Below are 21,817 nucleotides of genomic sequence, written 5' to 3'. Positions count from 1 at the left end.
GGGGTGGGGTGGGGAGAGGGGTACTGGGGATTGAACTCAGTGGCACTGACCAGGGAAGCACATTCCCAGTCCTATTTTGTATTTTATTTAGGGCCAGAGTCTCACTGAGTGGCTTAGTACCTCACCCTTGCTGTGGCTGGCTTTGAACTTGGGATCTTCCTGCCTCAGCCTCTAGAGCCACTAGGATTACAGAACAAGTGTGGTAGCCTGGGACAGGCTGACTGCTTGTTTGTTTTAATCACTTTCTTTTATAATGCAAGATATCATCCATCCCTTTTAGGAGATTTCTAGCATTTTTGAACTTCCAGGGAGCAGGTTCAAGTTTAAAGGGAAAAAATTAGTTATTTTCACAAAACTGATTGCTGTTTATTTCCTTTGGCAGCACTGAAAATGTTTTTAGGTGATGGTTTTTAACAGAGCTGAATTCAGTGATGTTTAGATAGGTGCTTTCTGAGCAGTATATTGCCTTTAATGTATAACTACTCAGCACTTTTTGAGATCTTTACATTCTTATTAAAATACTCTACTGTAGAATACTGTAGAATGCAATAAAAAAGAATAAGATCATGGCATTTGCAGGGAAATAGATGGCATTAGAGAAGATTATACTAAATGAAGTTAGCCAATCCCCCCAAAACAAATGCTAAATGTTTTCTCTGATATAAGGGGGATGAATCAAAGTGGGGTAGGGAGGAAGAGCATGGGAGGAAGATTACCTCTAGATAGAGAATAGGGGTAGGAGAGAAGAGGAGGGAGGAGAGAAGAGGAGGGAGAAGGGAAATAGCAAGGATGGTGGAAGGATACAGTCATCATTATACAAAATACATGTATGAAGATGTGAATTTGGTGTCAACATACCTTATATACAAACAGAGATATGATAAATTGTGGTATAAAGGTGTTTTAAGAATTGTAATGCAAAAAAAATTAAGAGAGCTCATGTAAAATGGCATAATTTTCCATGAACATACTTTATATACAGAATTACGAAAAATTGTGCTGTGAATGGATAATTATGAATGCAATGCATTCCACTATTGTCATGTATGTAAGAAATAAATAAAAAAATACTATGGCACATTCTGGGCTAGAATTTATGTAGTGTTGGTTGGGACACTATGTATGCAGGAAAACTTGGGAGTTGATGCTGAGAGATGGAGCAGATAATCATACTACATCTAAAGAGTCTAGAGTTATCTAATAGACATTTGGGAGCTACCCAAGAGCATTTCACGAGGAAGATAGGAAGTAACGTGCATTTTCCATCTTTGAAAGCTACAGTGGGTAACATTAAGACTGTATTTTAGCTGCTACAGATGTAAATACTCTGATCTCCAATTTCTGCATTGTGCTCATAGGCACAGTCTTCACATCTGAACACCTACCAGATAGGTAAAGGGCTTTGTCCACCATGTATTCCTCAGCGAAGCGAATGTGACAGAAGTTCTTTTTGCTCTTCCGGATAGCAATGATCTCTCCACACTGTTCAAACACTTCCACAATGATCTGCTCAGTTCCATTTTCAGGCAGACCTCCCACAAATACAGTTTTACATCCTGGTGGTCTTTCTCGGGTTGCAGGAGGTGGGAGATCTAAGTGGAAGAGCAAAGCATTTGAAATTAAAGTGTTTGCCTGGGATATACCTCTTTAAAACTTAACATTTCTCAGAGATAGCTCTACTGTCCCCAACAAACTTTTGCCTAGGATTGCCAGAAGTATGTGGTCTCCACAATGCTCATCTCTCCCCCACAGAAAATTGATTGCATGACCCTGAAAATAATTTTATTCAATGATTCTGTGACCATTATGTCTAGAGGAGAAATACACAGACCCATCCAGGGATCTGTTCCATCCAGAGCTGTTTAGTTTTGTTCATTACTTTTGCTGTGATAAGCCTGCTATGCCAATTCAGTCATTTTTATTAAGAAAATAGTGGAGGGAAATCCCACTCAGTTTAAATTCTTACTTTCAGGAGTTCTTCGAACCAAGGCCCCTGAGAAAGGGTTTAGATTACAGTTACTATATTCTGTTTATGCTTACTGAAAGAACTGTGTTATGGTTTGAATATAAGGTAAAATGATTGAAATGTGAAAGTTGTAACCTAGTCAGTTCACTGTAGGCAGGTGAGTTATGGCTGGAGGAGGTGGGTCACTGGGGGCATGTCCTGGAAGAGCTCATGTTCCCTGTAGTCCCTTCCCGTCTCTCTCTGCTTCCTGGCTGCCATGAGTGGAACAGCAGTCCTCCACTTTACCCTTTGACCATGATGTTCTGCTTCACCTTGGGCCCAAAGAATGAGCCGACCATAGACTGAACATCTGAAACCCTGACCCAAAATAAACTATTCTTCCTCTAAATTGTTCTTGACAGGTATTTTGGTCACAATGATGAGAAGTTGAATATAAATTGCTTCAGGATTGATTTGACAATGATGGGGTGAATATTCACAAATGTGTTTGTAACTGTTGGAATAATTTAGTTACACCAATCAGTCAAGAATACAAACTATATATTCTTAGTGTGTATGTGTGTGTGTATTTTTCTTAGTGTATGTATTCTTAGTGTGTGTGTGTGTGTATATATATATATATATCCTTCTTCCATTTCTTTGCTGGAGGAGTGAGGTCCAGATCCAATCCTGCAGCATTTAGAGGGAAGTATGAAAGACAGCAGAGAGAATAAGCTCATCTGGGAAATCATTAACTAAAGTGAGATAAATTTGGCCATGGAGAGTCATTAAAAACCTACTTAATGAGATGATTTTCCCTCTGCTTTAAAAAAACATGCTTTCTTCTCACTCATACATAAAGCCTGTGTTTCTGCCAGCTCCTTGTTAGTATTTATATGCATCAAAGCATTTTCTAAGCAAAATCCCATACTCATAGCCCAACAAAACAAAGCATGATGGTCATGGGTTTTCTAATGTTGGTTTTGTATCTTCAAGGATTTATTTTGTGTAATCCATTCTTTCCATTATTCCCTAACAACAATTCTGCCAGCTCAAGATTTGGAGAGCTCAACAACCAGTGATTAGAGTTTACATGCAAAAATAAATGAAGCTGGCTTATAGATTAGGTCAAGGACCCCACCTGACTCTTATCCAAGTAGGTAAGCAGTTGATTTGGGAGCTTTCTTGGGTATCAGCATCTCTAGCTTTCTCACTTTGTTATGGCTCTCTGTTTTACCAGTGTGATTAAGAAATCTTAGTTTCTACTGATGTCCTCTTTCTTTCTATAAAGGTGATAATGAAATTCAGGGAACTTATAAACTGTTAAGTTTTAAACATATATAATTTCAAGAGCTCATTTTGTTGTTGTTGTCTGTTTTCTATCTGCAAAAGTTTAGAGGGAATGAGAAAACAATCTAGTGAGAAAGAATCTGAAATGACTTAGTATGGTCACTATGTGAGGTTGTGTTTTTAGCCAAAAGGGGGACAATGAGGACCAGAATTGCTTGAGAGTTATGCTTTTGAATGTTAAAAGGGTTGGAAAGAATTCTAGCCACCATGGTTCTGGTTATCATTAGCTCTAGCAGCACAACAGAATCTACTTGGGAGTTAAACAATGCCTGTGCCCCACCCCAATGAGTTTGAATTAATTACTCCACTGTACATACTATGCATTAGGTTTTTTTTGTTGTTGTTGGTTTTTAAGCATTGCAGGCAGTTCTTTTATGTAACTAGGGTTGAAAACTCTGACTTAGTCTAAATTTCTAATATTATAGTGAAAAACCTTGGCTGAAGCAAGTAATGGTTCATTTAAGGGCACTACATTAGATAGAAAGGGAAAGAACATGAACTTAGAGCAGGTAAACTCATCATCTATATCTTCAGAAAATTACACAGACTCTGAAAAAAGTCTTTTTTATCTTTAAAATAGGGATACTATTCCCAAGAGTTATTGTAGGATAATTGAGATTACCCTATTTATATTGCATGTAGTATGATGCCTAGTATTTGAAAGATTCCAAATAAATAGTAGTCATTAAAATGTTACTATTTAGAATCATAGAACCCAGGTTTCCTAATTCTCAATCTGGGGCTAAGACCCTACACATGTCTGAAATATAGTGGTAGCTAAGACCTGGACTTCTACCCTCCCAGCCCCCTTGCTTTACTTAGACATTTACACAAGGTTTGGTTTGAACAGGAATCATTCATATGGAATTAATGGAAAGAGGAATCTATAGCTGTGAAGACACACATGGTTTTGACCATGTAATAAAATACAGCCACTGTATACATAGGTAAAGAAATTTCAAGAGCATCTGTGTAGTTAGAGATGTGTTTTCAATCCAAAGGCTTCAGAATAAAGTCCTGTTTTAGAATAAAAAGCCTTTTGATGTTTACTTTTAAAGGACTGGATGGCAAAGAATCCTTTGGTAAAGCAAAAATCATCTTTTTATTTTGTTTGAGTTTACTCCAGTCTACCTTTCAATCCATTGAGAGACTCTAACAAAGTGTGGTTAGTGCTGTAGTTGTGTGCAACACTGAAAATGCAAAGGCTCCTTCCCCTGACTACATTTGTGGGTTTAAAACTTCTGTGATGAAGTTATCACCCTATTTAGATACTATGATTCTTCGGTGGTAACTGCTAAGTAAAGGGTCATAAAATCCACTATGAGTAATGTCAAGAATGCCAGGGATTTATTTATTTTCCTTGGCTAAATGTAGAAAGTCTCTTTGATAGCATTTGCTGAGTGTATGCCACCAAACATGGCAATGGCTGTACTATCTTCCTTAATGGATAGTACTTGTTCCTTAATTAACAGCTCAAAGCACTTTGTTGTCTGGGCCTGACTTTTCTAATCCCACTGAAATACCGTGATCTACCTCGGATGATAACCCCATTGGAAAGCAAATTCAGACTCCACTCATTCATCAAGTTAGGTGCTAAGCTTTGTAGCACCTCAATCACCACTCAGGATGGAGACCAAGAAAACATCCATGTAAAAAGATTCAAGATAACTGAAGAGTATAAAAAACTAATCTCTGATAATGGAAAAACAGAAGCTTCTAGCAATTCTAATTACATCCAAGCAACCTCTCTGTGCAGCTGTGTTGGGGCAATCAGCATTAGGATCAGAGTCACTGCTGATCTCTGAGAAGTGAGCAAGGCACAGTATAGAGGATCTATAAACTACTTGCATCTTGCTTTTCAATGGAGCATCACAGATCACTCAGCTGGTTTGCTAGAATTTATATGATGCAAAGTATCTGAGTTGATTTTATTAGACAGCCCAATATTGAAGGCCCCCAAGATAATCAACAGGGGTCAGATGCATTTTAATGTAATCTAAACTGATTGAAAATAATCTGAAGGATTGTAAATTGTTATTAATGCTCAATTTACCCATTTTTCTCTAATTCTCTTTATAAAACTCAGCCCTGAGAGCCCAAATGGGATCTGCCTATTTTGATATGTTAAAATGAAAAATGAAACAAAATTATTTTTCTGGCTCTTGAGTGTTTTCCAATGTGCCTGGGCTAAGATAACAGATGATATTCCATCATTTATTCCCCATCCACTGTTATTTCTAGTAGACTCAAACTGTAACTTCTCCATAAAAATGTCTAGCAGCTGAAGTGAAAAATCTTGGCAAAATTGAGTTTTCTATAGAGATGGTGCTGTCATCCTGTCATACTGCAAAGAACTGCTAATTGGGAACTATCTCTGATACCCACCCTATGAAAAATAAAGTGTGTTCCAAAGAATTTGTTTTTACCATACCTCCAAATCCTGGGAATCAGAACAATGGGATACTTACTCACCATTTATCTTTTCAAGACTAGGCTGTTCTGCTCCTGTTGAATATGACCCACTGAATTTTTAGACCAGGTCTCATTTTACCTAGTTTGGATCAGAGAGGTCAAGCTACTTACCAAAAATTTTATGGTTATGCATTGGTGGAGAACCACACCTGTGTTACTTTAAAGTTTTAGCACTCGATATCCTGCCTGTTCCAGTGAAGGTACAAAGCCAACCAAATTGCTCCTGCTTTTCCTAATACACATTGAAGGGGTTTGCCCAGGTACATAGTTATAATAGTGCTCCATTTTTAATGTGCATAATCATAATTTTAGAACTGGGTAAAGCCTTAGAGGTATCTAAGCTAATCTAACCCAATATCCTTGTTTTATCAATGAGGAAAATGAGACACAAGAGATTATATGACTGGTCAAGATACCATAGCTAATTAGGAGTAGAACATAATTCTCTTGATTTATAATCTTGTACTATACTGACATACCATTTTGGTACATTTGATGTAGATTCACCTAAAAAAGTCTAATAGGTAGAGTCTAAAGCTCTGAAGAGAAATGTAGACTGAAAATATAGATTTAGAAGTCATCACATGTAGTAGTAATCACCCCCCTACTTTCTTGGCTTGCTTTCTACTCTTTCTGTCACCATCCATTATCTATCCACCCATCCCTTCTGCTATCATTCACAAATACAGACACATAAAACAATTTAAGGACTAAGATGTGCCTATTGGATTTAGCATCATTTTAATGACAAGGCACTAAAGTAATTCACCACAGATTTACTTTCAGTACCATCCATGCAGAAGTGTTCCAGGAGAGCATATACTTGGAGTTGGGCTGGATGGGAGTGTAAGGAGTATGAGGTCAGAAGCATTTGAACCTGACTAAAGGGTTGGTATGTGGCAAGTAGAATGATGGACTGAAGACAGTCACATGAAGCAGAAGAGTGAAAAGTTGTTTTTTTCTTTTGGGGGTGGGGTACCAGGGATTGAACTCAGGGGCATCTAACCATTGAGCCACATCCCTAGCCCTATTTTGTATTTATTTAGAGACAGGGTCTCACTGAGTTGCTTAGTGCCTCGCTTTTGCTGAGGCTGGCTTTGAACTCGCGATTCTCCTGTCTCAGCCCCCTGAGCTGCTGGGATTACAGGTGTGCACCACTTCACCCAGATCAGTAAAAGGTTTTAAAGGTCAGGAAAGGGGACTATGAATCTGTGGACAATGAGCCCCAAGACAACTTTAAGGTTCTGTATGTGACTAGTATTTGGATGAAGTGTCACGTGGGACAAGGGGAAGGAATTGATGACAATGATACTTTTTAATAAGGCAACAAGACTTAGAAGCAGACTGGATGGTAAATAAAGAGACTGACAAAGTCTCTAAATCATAGGATCTTATTGGTAGGAGGAACTTCAGAGTCGGAAGCCATTGAGTGCAAGATACTATACCAGAGACAGGCAGGAATAAGTAGTTCAGTCATACCAATTCCCTGTTTTTGTCTCATCTTCACAAAGATCAGTTTTGGCACTGTTAACAAAATGGCACTTTTACCATGCATTCAAACAAAGAACTAAGGAAGGGCCTCAGTTTTCCCCTACACAATTAAACAGAGCCCCCTTTAAAAAAATCCAAACTCTAAAAAGCAAATAGAATACCAGTCTACTTTAAGCTTTGTCAGGAACGTTATTTTTGAATTTAGTTCCAAAGCCAGGTTCCTTCCCAGAAGCCACTCTTTTACTGGCACTAATTGCCCTGTCAGCATCCTTAGTATAAAGGATGAAGAACTAAAGAATTGAGTTGTGAGGATATTTCCCTCTCACTCTTCGGTCCTTCCAACTCAGAACTGAGAAGGCATGGCTGGGGATAGAGAAAGATAAAAAGTGTATTTGAGAGATTTCTGCCTATTTCTTTTACTAAAGACTATGAAGTTGTAGCCTCTTTAAGCTATATATTTTGACATTCATTGAAAGACTGCTTAATGATTGATCTGTGTAATATAAAAACAAGGCATGTGTATTATTCTTTGGCATTTTAGAATGAGAACATCCTTAAAGTCATCTATTGCACCCAACCAGGGCATCATAGGTTGTGAGCCCTCCTGTTAGCTTAGACTTGACTGAGGTAATGAAAGCTGAGTGCAAGACAATTATGTGATACATTAATGATTAAATCAGCAGAATTCTACCTTTTCATGAGCATGAGGTTTTAAAACTGGAAATTCCTAAATTCTTGGCTTTTAACATGAAAATGGTACTATTAAGGATGCGAAGCTTCCTCTATGCCAAACACAACACATTGGAAGAAAGAGAAGAAAAATCATTGCACATATATAGAAGAAGACAGTGGAACTAAGATTTTAAAAAGTAGTGCTTATTCACCTAGGTACTAAGCAAAAATCTAATTGAACTGGCAAGTAAGGCCTACAAGGGACATCTCATTCTCCATTCCTTAACTTTCCTTGTGACACACTAACTCTTCTCCTAATACAGTCTTCTGAGATGCAGGTCTCCTATATTTCTTATTGGTCTGGAAGGATGTGCATGTTGACAATCAATTTCCAAAATCAGAAAGCATTAAGATCATTTGTTCACTCACAAAAGTGGCCAGGAAGATCCATGCAACCAACCCTGACTGATTTTAAAACCTTCTCAGTTATAAGCAAATCATTCTAAGTAGAATCTGGGTCCTTATCAGGGCTTGATTTATGATTAACTGATTCCTATTTAAGGTAGGAGATGAAGTATTTGTCTGAGGTCCCACATAAAAGGTTTGTATTTATTTTTATAAGGCAATTTAATTTGATCTGTGGTTTAAACCCCTGAGCGAGTCCCTTGACAAACAGTGCTAGTGTTTGCATTATAGCAGCATCACTACAACTATGGACAAAGCATTAAGAGGCTTCAGTCATGTGCAGAAGAAGCTTCTAATCATTTAAAGTATATAAAACCTCAGTGTATCTGGAAAAATAATTCCAAGTCAATTAATATTGCTGGTACATTTTAACTGAAATATGGCCACCCTACCATTAGAGATATGTTAAGGTGAGTCTAAGGAGAAGCCTATTCTTTGAGGACAAGATAGATTTCTAGATCACTTCTACATGAACTATATTGCCCCAGATGGCAACAAGTAATCTTAGTCCAAACATTGGTCTTAGCCCTTCCAATAAGTTGAACTAGGGAGTGATATTGGACCAATTGTATTGCTATATTGTATGCATGTATGAATATGTAACAACAAATCCCATCATTATGTACAACTATAAAGCACCAATAAAAAAGTGGAAAAAATCAAATAAGTTGAATTGCACCTCACTGTGCATTGTAGCCCAGATGATGAATAGTAGTAGTTGGAGTGATGTGTGACTAGCTAGTAGCAAAGGAAGATTCTTAGTGCCAAGTACATATTCTCATGTGCTTTAGGTAGGCTCAGACCACTCTCAATTTCTGCCACCACTGGCACACAGGTTAGTTATGAAACACAGAGACTACAAGTGATAGTGTAGATCAATTTGTGTCATGTGTTTCATTCTCTATGAATACACTTGAATTTCTTACCAAATGGCATTAGAAAAATGTTATATCACTTGTACTGCAACCAGCACACAAAAATATACCAAATAAAATTCAGCCTTGAATAGTCAGAGAAAATTTTCCTGCTTTCTGTTTTCTAGGTGAATCTTCTATATATACATCTATGAAGCCCTTGGGTAATCTTTTGAAAAAGAAGAAAGCTTTCTTATATACACTGATTTAAGTAGGAAAAAACAATAGTACTTGGGTTGGGAGGGAAGAGCGTGCAGCTTTTGCAGTGTATGATTTCTTTTACTACTGGCATATCTGGAGGAATTGGTGGAGGTACTATTCCCAAACCAGGCATCATTGGAGTTATTGGAGGAATTCCAGTCATCATTCCAAGAGCAGGATCAAAATCTAAAATAGGAGAGGAAAGAAAAAACAATAAGTAACACGAGGCAAGGTCAACTAGAGGAACATGGTTACCTCATAAGCTTCAAATCAAAAGTCTTTCTATGACAGAGGCAAAATATTTTTTAAAAAAACATATGCTTAGTATTCTCAATTCTCAAATATTATATTAAATTTGTGCATTTTCCTTTCAGGATAGGGCTGTTGTCTTCTTTAATCAGGGCTTCTTGAATTCTCTACATCTAATTTTGATACCCAACATCTTTTATAATGTGACTGCATCTTGTTTCCTGATCTTGCTTCTACTAGTTTCCAACACACAGCCTTGGCTCCATTATGGAAAGGTTTCTTGCTGTCTATTGTATATACGTTCTTTTTACAGTACAGTATTGTATTAAGAGCACAGTTTGGGGGATCAGACAGACTTGGGTTCTTGTTCTACCATTTTCCTAGCTGCAAAACAGGGTTCATACCTTCTACCTTACAGGGAGTTGTGAGGAGTAAATAAAATGATAAATGCAATGTGCTTAGCACAGTGCATAGCACAAAAGGCTGAATAAGAACTATCCTCTATGCGTTTGTCCATGTTGTTTTTCCTGCCTAGAATCAGTTGAGTCTACCAGAAGCCCTGCCTCCCATGCTTCAACTGCTGGCTTAAGTCTCCTTGAAGAGGCCTTTTCAGATAATTGTAGTTCATTCTTAACCCCAGGTCTAAAATCTGTTCTACAACTATTTCCAGTGTCTTATTTTACTTTACATTGTCTTTTGTTTCATTCAGGGATGTCTCTAGCAAGTGTGAGGGTGAGCAGAGAAAAATATTTTTCTGTGGGGCTCATCAATGTATATAATTTGATTCACCTCACATCAGCATTGACAATATTCTGTTGGCACAGTTTCATGTGATACCATGAAAGAAATGCCATTTCATACAGCTGGAGTGATTTACTTGCCAGATATTCTCCTGGAACCAAGACTCTGGGTGGATTCTCTGATCATGAGTCCTGACGCTTCTTAGCATCTAGTTGACTCCATCTGTGCAGAAGAGGAGTGGAAAGTGCCCTAAAGGGGAGCCATGGGTAGAGGGATCCATAGGGGTCTAGATGGAGATTGGAGCTCCTCACTCAGATGACATTGCTATCCCTGGTCAGTACCAGACACTGAAGGGGAATTTAGAAAATTTCAAGAAAGGTGCTTCTTATGGCCAGAACAAAGGCAGGACATGTTCTGGACTTGGGCACCTGCCTTATTGGCATTGCTGCCTGGCCAGTGGCCAGCACTGCAGGGTGTGCTTGTTAAATGTTGAGATAATCAAGGTAAGTCTTCCGAAGCATGGGGTCCCTTGAGGTATGGGCCTAGTGTGGGGCCTCACTTGCCTACATCTAAAGGCAGTACTGATTTCATTGTTTAACTTTGTTTCTATACAAAAATGTCATTTTCTTTGAGAGAAGGGAGTGCATTCTACTTCTTTGTTTTCCCACCTCCCACACTTGTCCTCACTATATAACCTTGCATAGTCTATGGCAAACAAATAAAGTATTGCATAAGCAGCTCTGGTAATACAGGGTTAGTTGCAGTAATAGTAGCAGGCTCTGCTCCTAATGATTTTACCATGCTCACAGCACAAGTCACAGGGGCAATACCTGTAAGGATGTCCTCAAGGTGACTCTGGAGACCTTGGGGGATCCTTGAGATACTGGAAGAGGTGAACCTAAAGAGCAGGAAGAACTAGTTCCCACAGAAGCAGCACTTCAGGTCTAACAGTCCTAGTAGAAGGGGTCCTGTGTCTGGGAGGATAGGCAAGTGGGTGGCATATGGGCATTCCTGACTGCAGTCAGTCCAATCAAGCTAAAACATCTCTCATCCTCACATGTCTGCCATCCTGAGAGATCAAGACCTTAGAAAAGTTTAGGAAGAAAAATTTATCTCCCAAAAGAAATTTTTATTTTCATGAAAACATTTACTTTTAGCCCTCATATGTCATCTCACCTAACATGCTTTCATGTGTATACATAACACACACACACACACACACACTTCCTCTTCCTCCTTTAGCTCTCATAATTCTACTCCCTCCACAGAGTAGTTATGTGACCTTGAGGAAAATTTCTTAATATTTATGTTCTTCCATTTCTTTTTGGTAAAACTGGGGATAAACAATCACATTTAGCCCAAAAGGTGAAAAGAGAGTACAGATAAAGACCCTCAGCATGATAGTCCTGATTGGTGAGTTTCATTCCTTCCATTCACAATGTACAAAATGTTAGAAATTCACTGATTCAGACACTCATTCTCACATTCCACAAACATCTGTGATAGGCCTCTGTTATGGTTTGGATATGAAGTATCCCCCAAAGGCTCATGCATTGAAAACTTGATCCCCAAAGTAGCAATGTTCAGAGGTAGAGCTTTTGGGAAGTGATTGTATCCTCAGGGCTCTGACCTCATCAGTGGATTATTCCACTGAGGGATTAAAATGTGATGGCATCATGGAGAGTTGATGGTAACTATATGCAGGTAGGGCATGGTTGGAGGAAGAAGGTCCCTTGGGGCATGTCCTTGGGAACTATATCTTATCCCTGGCCCCTTTCTCCCTCCAACCTGCTTCCCAGCTGCCATGAACTGAACAGCTCTCCTGCACCACACCCTTCCACCAGGCTATTCTGTCTCACCACAGGCCCAAAGCAATAGAGCCAGTCAACCATGAATTGAAACCTTTGAAACCATGAGCTCAAATAAACTTTTCCTCCCTTAAATTGTTTGTCACAGGGACTAAATTGATCACGGGAACTAAAGCTGACTAACACAGCCTCCTATATGTCAGGCTCTATACTAGGGTTGGGGAAGATATGTAGGTTTTTGGAGAACATAAGACCCTGCTGTGCTATAGAATGCATTGGTTCAGAATGCCATTCACATCTTTGGAAAATCTGATTCCTTGTGCAGAAGATTTTGGAGAAATTGTTAACATTATCTTACCCATTTACAAACTGTTAATTTTCGTTGGGAAAAAGATAATATTAGATTGCGTGCCAACTAAACAATCCCATCTATTTTCCTCTTCCTACTGAAATGTTTGTCTTCCTTTTATTGTTCTGCCTGCCTCTTCATTGTTATTCATATAGTTCTGTCACTCACAACTCTACCTTACCACAGATTACAGAAACATCACTTCATTAAACAAGTTCTGCCACTTCGACTGAGAAGGAAATGCCTGTCTCCATGTACTATCTACTAATAAATGGAGACAAACAAAAAAACCCAAATATATAGGATAAATATAACTCTTCCTTGATGTACTCACCACTCTGCTGTTTGTTATGATTACATTAATATTTTATAAATTCATTTAAAAGAAAATGTATTCATGACATATGGCTAAAGCCAGAGTAGATGAACTCCCTTTCTTCCCTTTGTTCCATATGCCACAAATTCCATAGGCTCCACTGCCCAGTAGGGTTTGTTACTGGGTTGTACATAACATTTCAAAGGCTCCTATCACATGGATTGCTTCTTTTGTTTGTATTTAACCACTAGGTACCAAAATGGACATGAATATTCAATGCCAATCAAATAAAAAAAACTGAAATCATGAGCCTTTTTAAAAAATATTTTTAGTTGTAGATGGACACAATACCTTTATTTTATTAATTTATTTTTTATGTGGTACTGAGGATTGAACCAAGTATCTCACACATGCTGGACAAGTGCTCTACAACTGAGCTACAACCCCAGCTCATCATGGGCATTATATAAGTATTTCATAACCTGAAGAATAAGAGTCCAAATTAAAACACACTGGGTATACAACACAAATGAAATTCTCTCCCTTTTCTTGGCCCCTGGCCTGGCTTGAGGAGTATTGCCCAAAAGTCGGTACTATTGCCACTTATATTAGGAATTCAAACTTCTGAAGGAGATTGGAAAATATATAAAAGAGTTGTACAAAATGCCATGGTCTTCCTCCAAAGTCCTTTTCACAATAAATACCCTGTTCTGTTTTGCTCTTATTGTATCTTCTTTTAAACATTCTTTCCCACTGGCTTCTTGTCTTTTGGCCTGGCCGTTGCTGGAGGAGTCATGGATTATTGGTTTGTGTTCCCTCTTCAGATTCATGTATTTCACAAAGTTCCAGCCTATTGGAAATGCTGCAGATGTCCTGTATTAGTTTGGCCAGCTATATCCTCAGAGTTACACTTTTACTTTGTGATTTTAAGTCATGTTTCAGTGTACTCTCAAGCCTACTTGCTACCTAGCAACTCATGCTTACTTAACCTGGCAATATTATCCTCCATTTCTGTACCTATCTGAGCCACAGAGTTGCAGTGGAGAAAAATGCCATTTCTGTGCTGCTATTCAGTCATCCAAATATCCATGTATATAATATTTTGATGCCAAGACCTGTGCAAGTTATTGGGTTTGAAGAAATGAATAAGACAAAATTCTTGATTTCATATTCCAGTTTGGAAGTATCCAAGCAAAGATTTAAAATGCTTTATCATCAATTATTATCATCATGATAACTATTAGTAAATGTTTACAATGTGCTAGGCACTCTACTAATAATTTTATACAATCTAATTCCATTTGACCTGTGACTATGTACCCTTCACATTATAGATAGAGAAAATTGGGCCTTAGGGAGATTGGTTACTTTACCAAGTTAACACAGTCAGTAAGAGAACTAGGATTCAAATCCAGCTTGGTCTAACTTTAATGTTCTTAACCACTAATGCTGTTTCTCAATACAGTATGTAGTTCTCAGAGGGAATGCTTTCAATTTTCCTCCATTTAGAATGATGTTGGCCTGTGTTTAGCATATGTGGCTTTTACAATGTTGAGGTATGTTCCTATTATCCCTAGTTTATCTAGTGTTTTGAACATGAAGAGGTGTTGTATTTTGTTAAATACTCCACTTTTTTTCATTTTTGACCTGTTGTTTTTCTCCTGTAGCCTTTGAAATTCTATCCTTATTCTGTATGTTAGGCATTTTCATAATAATGTGCCTTGTGTGGGTCTATTGTAATTTTGTATATTTGGCATCCTGTAAGCCTCCTGTATTTGATTTTCTATTTCATTATTAAGGTTTGGGAAATTTTCTGATATTATTTCATTGACGATTTAACATCCCTTTGATTTGTATCTCCAAGCATTCATCTATCCTGATAAACCTTCATTTTGGTCTTTTCATATTAGCTCATATTCTTGGATGTTCTGTTCATTGTCTTTTAACATCTTTTCTCCATGGTCAACTTTATTTTCATGATTATATATTTTGTCTTCTTTGCCTGAAACTCTCTCTTCCAAATAGTTTAGTTTGCTGGTGATGATTTCCATGGAATTTTTAATTTGATTTATTGATTCCTCTATTTTGAATATTTCTGCTTAATTTTTTTTCAGAATCTCACTTTATTGAAGTGATCTTTCACTTCCTGCATTTTTTTTCTCTTATTTCACTCCTTACATCATAGTTTACCTCACAGATCAGTTTAATTATGAACTTTCTAAATTCCTTCTCTGACATTTCTTCCACTTTGGTATAGATAGATTCTCTTATTAAAGTATTCTGGTTTGTTCGAGGTGGTTTGTTCCCTTTCTTTTTCATGTTGTTTGTGTGTCTACCCATCTAATATGGACCTGAGGCAGTAGAGTTTCTATCCTGTGGACTTATAATGTTCTTGAAGGGTTCCAGTACCTCATAGTTTAGAGGGAGACAAATAATAACAACAACCAATGCAAACAATATACAGCATTAAACCAAACAGTTCCTGTTATGACATCTTCATGTTAATTGTCACAATAAAAAGAAATAATGTGGGCTGGGGTTGTAGCTCAGTTGGTAGAGTATTTGCCTAGCATGTGAGAGGCACTGGGCTCTCTCCTCAGCACCACATAAAATAAGTAAATAAAATAAAGGTATTGTGTCCATCTACAACTAAAAATAGTTTTAAAAAGAAATAATGTGATCAGTTATTTCCCCCAGTAAAAACAGTAAATTTGCAAAGGGGTTTACAATTTTGAATGGTGAACAAGGACAGAACAATAGAGATGTAGGATGTTATGATTATAAAAGAGGAGAGAAAAGAGAAGTTAAAAAAATTAAAGGAAGAGTAAAAGAGAGAACAGTACAGTTCGGCTATTAGCAGAAGAAAAGAGAGAGAATCAAGGGGAACAGATAAGTGACAGAAAAAAATACGTATAAAATAAAAATTAAAAATAAATCAATAAATAAAAATAAAATACAAAACAAACCCCAAATATACTAATCAAACTTCCTAGCTCTCAAAATACTGATCCATGAAAAATAACTGCCCTCAAGAAATGCTAGAAATAAGAAACAAATCTTAATATGCAAACGTGTACATGAATCATTCAGCTCACAATTAAATAAAGAAAAGAAAAAAAAAGTTCTCAATGAAAAGTTAAAGAATTATTTCATTGGAGTTCAAAGGAGTCGTGGCTTCCTTTCTTAGCAATGTTAGGTGAGTTTGCTGGAGTGTAAGGGGAAATCCTATAGGTGGAGCTCCTGGAGGTAGGGTTTATGCTTAGGTAGGCTCCAGGTTCTTCACTGAATGGCAATTGGTCTGAAGATTTTAAATCAACACACCTTCAGGGCCCAGGAGTTGCCAGTCCTCACTGGAGGACTGTACCCCACAAATCTCCCCTGGTTTCCACTCATGTAGCAGAGGAGTCAATCCTTTGTTTCCTCCATCACCTGAGGACCCTGCACTTATTGGTCTTTCTGGTTCTGTCTCCAAACTCAATCACTCCCACCCCCATTCTTTTGAATTCCTGGTCAGGTGCATTTCTCCCAGCTGGTCCTGTGAGCAGCCAGACTCAAGGGTGAGAGGGGAAGCCAGGTGGGTTCACTCGCCAAACTCAATCCCTCCTACCACAGACCTTTTGTATTCCCAGCCAGGTTTGTCTCTCCCAGCGGGTCCTGCAAGTAGTTTGGACTCAAGGGGGAGATGGGAGCTGGGTGGGTTTCCATGACCAGTATTCCCCTATGTAAACCCTTCTCTACATCTGATTTTCTCCTGGTCACTTATGTCATGAGGTGTGGGTTTTCAAGGCCTATATTTTGGGCCCAGCTCAGGTTTGTCAGGTTTGCTCCCCCAGCTCCCGCCCCACACAGCATGGCTACAAAAATGGCTTCTTCCTTTGTCCCTGGGCAGCCAGGAGATATGCCGCTTCTTGCCTGCTTGAGGATATTTGCAGCACACTGTTCAGGTTATAGTCGGGCAGTGCCCAGACACACCAAAAAATCTTCTAAAAATGTGGGTTCCTTTAATTTCCTTATTCCTCCACTTCCCTGCCCTGTGGTGAGGGAACCACTGTTGCTGGTACTGGCACAGCAGCGGTGGAGCTAGGGATTTCTTCCTTATTTTATTATAACCAACTACCTGAGTCTCAGATATGCTTTCAATGTCCAGTATTCCCAGTAAAGACCCTTTTTTATTCACCCACCTTGCTGAGAAGCTGCCCACTTTCTCAGTTTTGAGCCACGGAACAGCCAGGAAAGTGACTTCCTCTTTTCCTCCATCTTCCTAGTCTCCTCCCCCAGTCACTTTGAATCTGGATGGATTATAGACTTGCTTCGACTAATATAATATGGCAGAAAGGATGTTGTATCTTTTATCAGGTCCAAGACGTAAGAGAGATGCAATTTCCATTTCTTATCTCTGGACATATGTGCTAGGAAAGCTTTGAGTTGCCATATAATTCATCTGATTAGCACGATGGACAGAACATGTGGAGAAGGCCTTAAAGGGAGGGATTCAGCTGAACCCAGTTTTCATCAGTCCTTAACAAGGTGCCCTGCATATGTGTGGAATCTTACAACCACTAGATCAACGTGCCACAATTGAGGTATCCCAATCAATACCATATGGAATAGAATAATTGCCCATTTGAATCTTCCCAAATTCCTCATTAAGTAAAGCTTGAAATATAATAAACAAATTGTGTTTTAAAATAGCTTGTTATATAGCAATAGATGAGGAGAAGAATATCCAGTATGGCTAAGGTGGGGTGTCACTGGTTAATATTTATTTATTTATTTATTTTTAGAGAGAGAGAGAATATTTTTAATATTTATTTTTTAGTTTTCAGTGGACACAACATCTTTATTTTATTTTATTTTTTTATGTGGTGCCGAGGATCGAACCCAGCATCCTGCACATGCCAGGCAAGCGTGCTACCGCTTGAACCACATCCCCAGCCCAATAGTTATTTATTTTAAAGAACAGAAATAGAAAGACACTAAGCACTCAAACTAGATCAAATGTGATTTTTCTGGGATTACTGAAAAGGTACTTTGGGATCCTGTAGGGCCTCTGTATCACTGTCTTGAAAAACTGTCACTGTACTGTTGCTGTATGTAAGGGCTAGTTGGAACAATGTCAGGTAACTGATTCTGTGCTAGACAATGTTAGGTAACAATGTTAGGTAACTGACTCCGTACTAAGATTATAGTTGTCCACAAAACTCTAGAACCCTTAGAGGCTTCTCATCTTTGATGTCTGGCAAAGAGATTACATATGCCCATTTTATTGTTCAATCCTCGATATTTTCTGGCAGGCCAGTTCACACTGGTTTTTGTCCTGTAAAATACAACCTTCATTTTTATGGCAGGAGAGAGGGATGGCATCCATAATATTAGCTACCCATTAAGTGACTACTTAAGCATTTCCAGCTTTTATACAAATCATTTACCTTAATCTCTGCAACAATCCTAAGGGATGGGCAATATTATTATTCCTTATTTTACAGATGAGATAATTGAAGCTCAAAGATTTAATATAATAAGGCCACATAGTATGTGGCTCTTAGTAACCATACTCCTAACCATTTGTTCCTCACAGAGTCTATGAGATTATAGGAAAACAAAAGATATTCTTGGTCAGATTAAGCTTAGTATTTACCTACTCATCTCTGGAGTGGGTCTGTAAATATTCCTGTCCAGGAAGCTACCTTAGAGGTGCTTATTTCTATATCTAGAATATTCTATTTAGATGTTTAATATATATATATTGCCACAGTGTGAGGTAATTTAGGGGCATCTTTTTAAAATCCAATGTCTCAAATTTGGGAAACACGAGAAGCTGGAATTGTGGCAAATATGGGATATGACTTCAACTATTTTCAGAACTGAACTCTGGTTCTAGATGTCTGGAAGACCCTTCAAACCCTCAGAAAGACTCTGCCTCTACTTAGCAATTTCTTCCCATCCAAGTCCCCCAGGATCCATAAGGAAGTTCTAACTTGTTAGTGTTCCAGAGACATGTGAGCCCAAGGATGTAGTTTGTACTCACAGCAAAACCACTGAAATTCAACCATAGATTATTCCAAAATAAGTATTCCAAATAGGATCTAATTATATATGCACAATTAAGCTATTTTATAGACAATTATGACTCCAATTCAGCTACACATTTCTGGGACATTATTGTTATTTCTTTAGAGTTCCTACAAAATTCATTGGAAAATTAAGAATCATGCCTGGATATTGAAAAATTTAATACATTACAGTCCTGACTAGCTATACAGATCCTTTTAGCGACTTTTCAGTCGCTAAATTGAGAACTGATCAAGGACAGTCTGGCCAAGCTGAAAAATGATTCTGGACTTACCACTAGCCTTCTTGGAAGCACATGTACCCAAAGTTTTGCACAATGTCTCTCAATTCTAACAACATCTCTCTGTCTTTCCTAGGAGATCATCTGAATACTTGTTTCAGTCCATCTGGAAAATTGAGGCAGGCTCTGGCTTATATATGATGACAAACAATCTATCAAACTGAGCTTGGGTGGATTATGGGCACAGTTTCAATTGACAAAGTATCTCCCCAAGATATCTTAACTTTGATCTCAAATTTCTGCCTATGAAACTTCATTCTTATTGTTATGGTTTAGATGTGAGGTGTCCCCCAAAGAGCTCATGTGTGACACAATACAAGAAGGTTTAGAGATGAAGTGATTGCATTATGAAAGTCTTAACTTAATCAGTGATTAATCCCCTGATAGAAATTAATTGGGTGGTAACTATAGGCAGGTAGGTTATAGATGGAGGAGGTGGGTTGCTGAGGGCATAAGCTTTGAGGTTTATGTTTTGTCCCTGGTAAGTGAAGTAGTCTGTTTCGGCTTCCTGGTGGCCATGTCCTGGGCTGCTTTCTTCCAACACAACATGATATTCTCCTTCAGAGGGCCCACATCAATGGAGCCAGTTGTTTATGGACTGAGACCTCTGAAACCATGAGTGCCAAATAAACTTTTCCTCCTCTAAAATTGTTATTGTCAGGTTTTTTGATTACACTAATGAAATACCTACACAAAATATCTATAGTTCAAGGTTTTGCAAATACCTCACCCTTCTATAGCATCTTCCCCCTACTCCTTCCTATTCACATACTGTGTTCTTGCCTCAGAACATTTGATAGGGGATCATGTCCTCAACTCTTATCCAGGGATGTTGCAAACACCTTTTGTGGGGCACTAATTGAGGGTCTTTCCCATTATACATGTGGTTCCTAGATTCATGGATTTTAGAATTGAATAAAATAAAATTACGTACATACAAATACTTATGAGTGCTAACCTCTTAATTTGCTAAGAAAAGATGTGTGGAAAAAAATAACAGCGGAACTAACCAATGTTCATTAAAGAGCATTTTCAAATCCCAAATACAGGAAGTCTATAATCTCAGAATAAAGGGTAGGCCTTTCAATCACACAAATTTAGTTTCATGAAAAATTTACTATAGTTTTAGTTTTTACATTTTGCATCAGACTATGGAAAGTGATATTGACTAGTCCTGGGCTATTTTTAATGTTTGGACTTTTGAGATTACTCAATTATTTCACTTAGGGTGAATGCCCATATATGAAATTCCCTGTGAAAAATTTCTTTCAAACCTAGAATATCGGGCTGGGGATGTGGCTCAAGCGGTAGTGCGCTCGCCTGGCGTGTGTGCGGCCCGGGTTCGATCCTCAGCACCACATACAAAGATGTTGTGTCCGCCGAAAACTAAAAAATAAATATTAAAAAAATTCCAAGGGTGGAGGGGAAATATTAATTAAAAAAAAAACCTAGAATATCACACACATCCATGTGATTATTAAGGGCCAAAGTTTCTCTTCCCACAAGGATTCACATTTTTTCTCCTCATGGAAAATGCAAATTTCATAACTTATCAGGTTTCCCCTTTTTATTTTGGCTGCTTGGTCATAGGTGCAGATCAACTTTAGAAACTGAGTGGGATCCTATGACCTACACATCTTAATTTAAATTAACTTCCTTACTTGGTCTTCACCTTCTATTCTCATTTATATTTTCCTAGATGTTGACTTATTTTATTTGTAGTTTTTCTTATAGCATAGCCTTTGTTTTAAACTGCTTCAAAGTCTTTGTGGAATGAGGTGCTATAGTTCAACTCAGTAGGTAACCATTGCTTCCATACTATCTACTCTTCCACACCTTCCAGTCATTGATGCCTAGACTATTCTTAGTTCTTTATCCCCACGATACTCCTATATGTCCCTGGACACTTAGTTCAAATGTTAATTCTTCTGTGAACCTCACTCTGAGCACCACCATTTACTTAACACTCCCTACTCTACCCTGGCTAAAATTATTTTGTGCAAGATTTTACTCTGATACTTGATACACTGAAGTATACTGGTATTTATTTTGTTGCCTCAGCACCTGAACTCTGAGCTTGAAGGCAAGGATTGAACCATACCCATTTTGGATCACCCTGACCTAGTCTGTCTATAATATATGCATATATATAATATATAATATACATATGTATGTACATATATATGTATATATAATATATATGGTAAATTATATATATATATGTATACATATATATTTGGTAAATAAAATATTTAAAAATATTTTAATGAGTGCCCCAGTATCTATTTATGTATATATATAAATTGAACCCAGGAGTGCTTAACCCCTGATGCACATCCCCAGCCCTTTTTATTTTGAAATGGGATGGAATCTCACTAAGTTACTTAGAACCTCACCAAGTTGCTGAAGCTGGCTTTGAACTTGTGATCCTCCTTCCTCAGCCTCCTGAGTCACTAGGATTACAGGTACATGCCACCGTGACTGGCAATATA

The 21,817-nt window shown here is 38.0% G+C and overlaps 1 protein-coding gene across 10 annotated transcripts in view; it reads right to left on the bottom strand.

Annotated features, from left to right (window-relative positions):
• The window catches only part of Enox2 (ecto-NOX disulfide-thiol exchanger 2), a 312,495-nt gene that overhangs the window by 70,468 nt on the left and 220,210 nt on the right, over positions 1–21,817 (bottom strand). For all 10 annotated transcript variants that reach the window (XM_048797094.1, XM_048797089.1, XM_048797087.1 and 7 more), the window contains 2 exons: positions 9,541–9,696; positions 1,386–1,592 (listed from right to left, as the gene is read on the bottom strand). In XM_048797094.1, coding sequence (XP_048653051.1) covers positions 1,386–1,592; positions 9,541–9,696 — 363 coding nt within the window. The remainder of the gene's footprint in view (positions 1–1,385; positions 1,593–9,540; positions 9,697–21,817) is intronic.

Source organism: Marmota marmota, unplaced genomic scaffold (assembly GCF_001458135.2).
Source record: "Marmota marmota marmota unplaced genomic scaffold, marMar, whole genome shotgun sequence".
NCBI lineage: Eukaryota > Metazoa > Chordata > Mammalia > Rodentia > Sciuridae > Marmota > Marmota marmota.
This window is presented reverse-complemented; position numbering and strand designations above follow the sequence as displayed.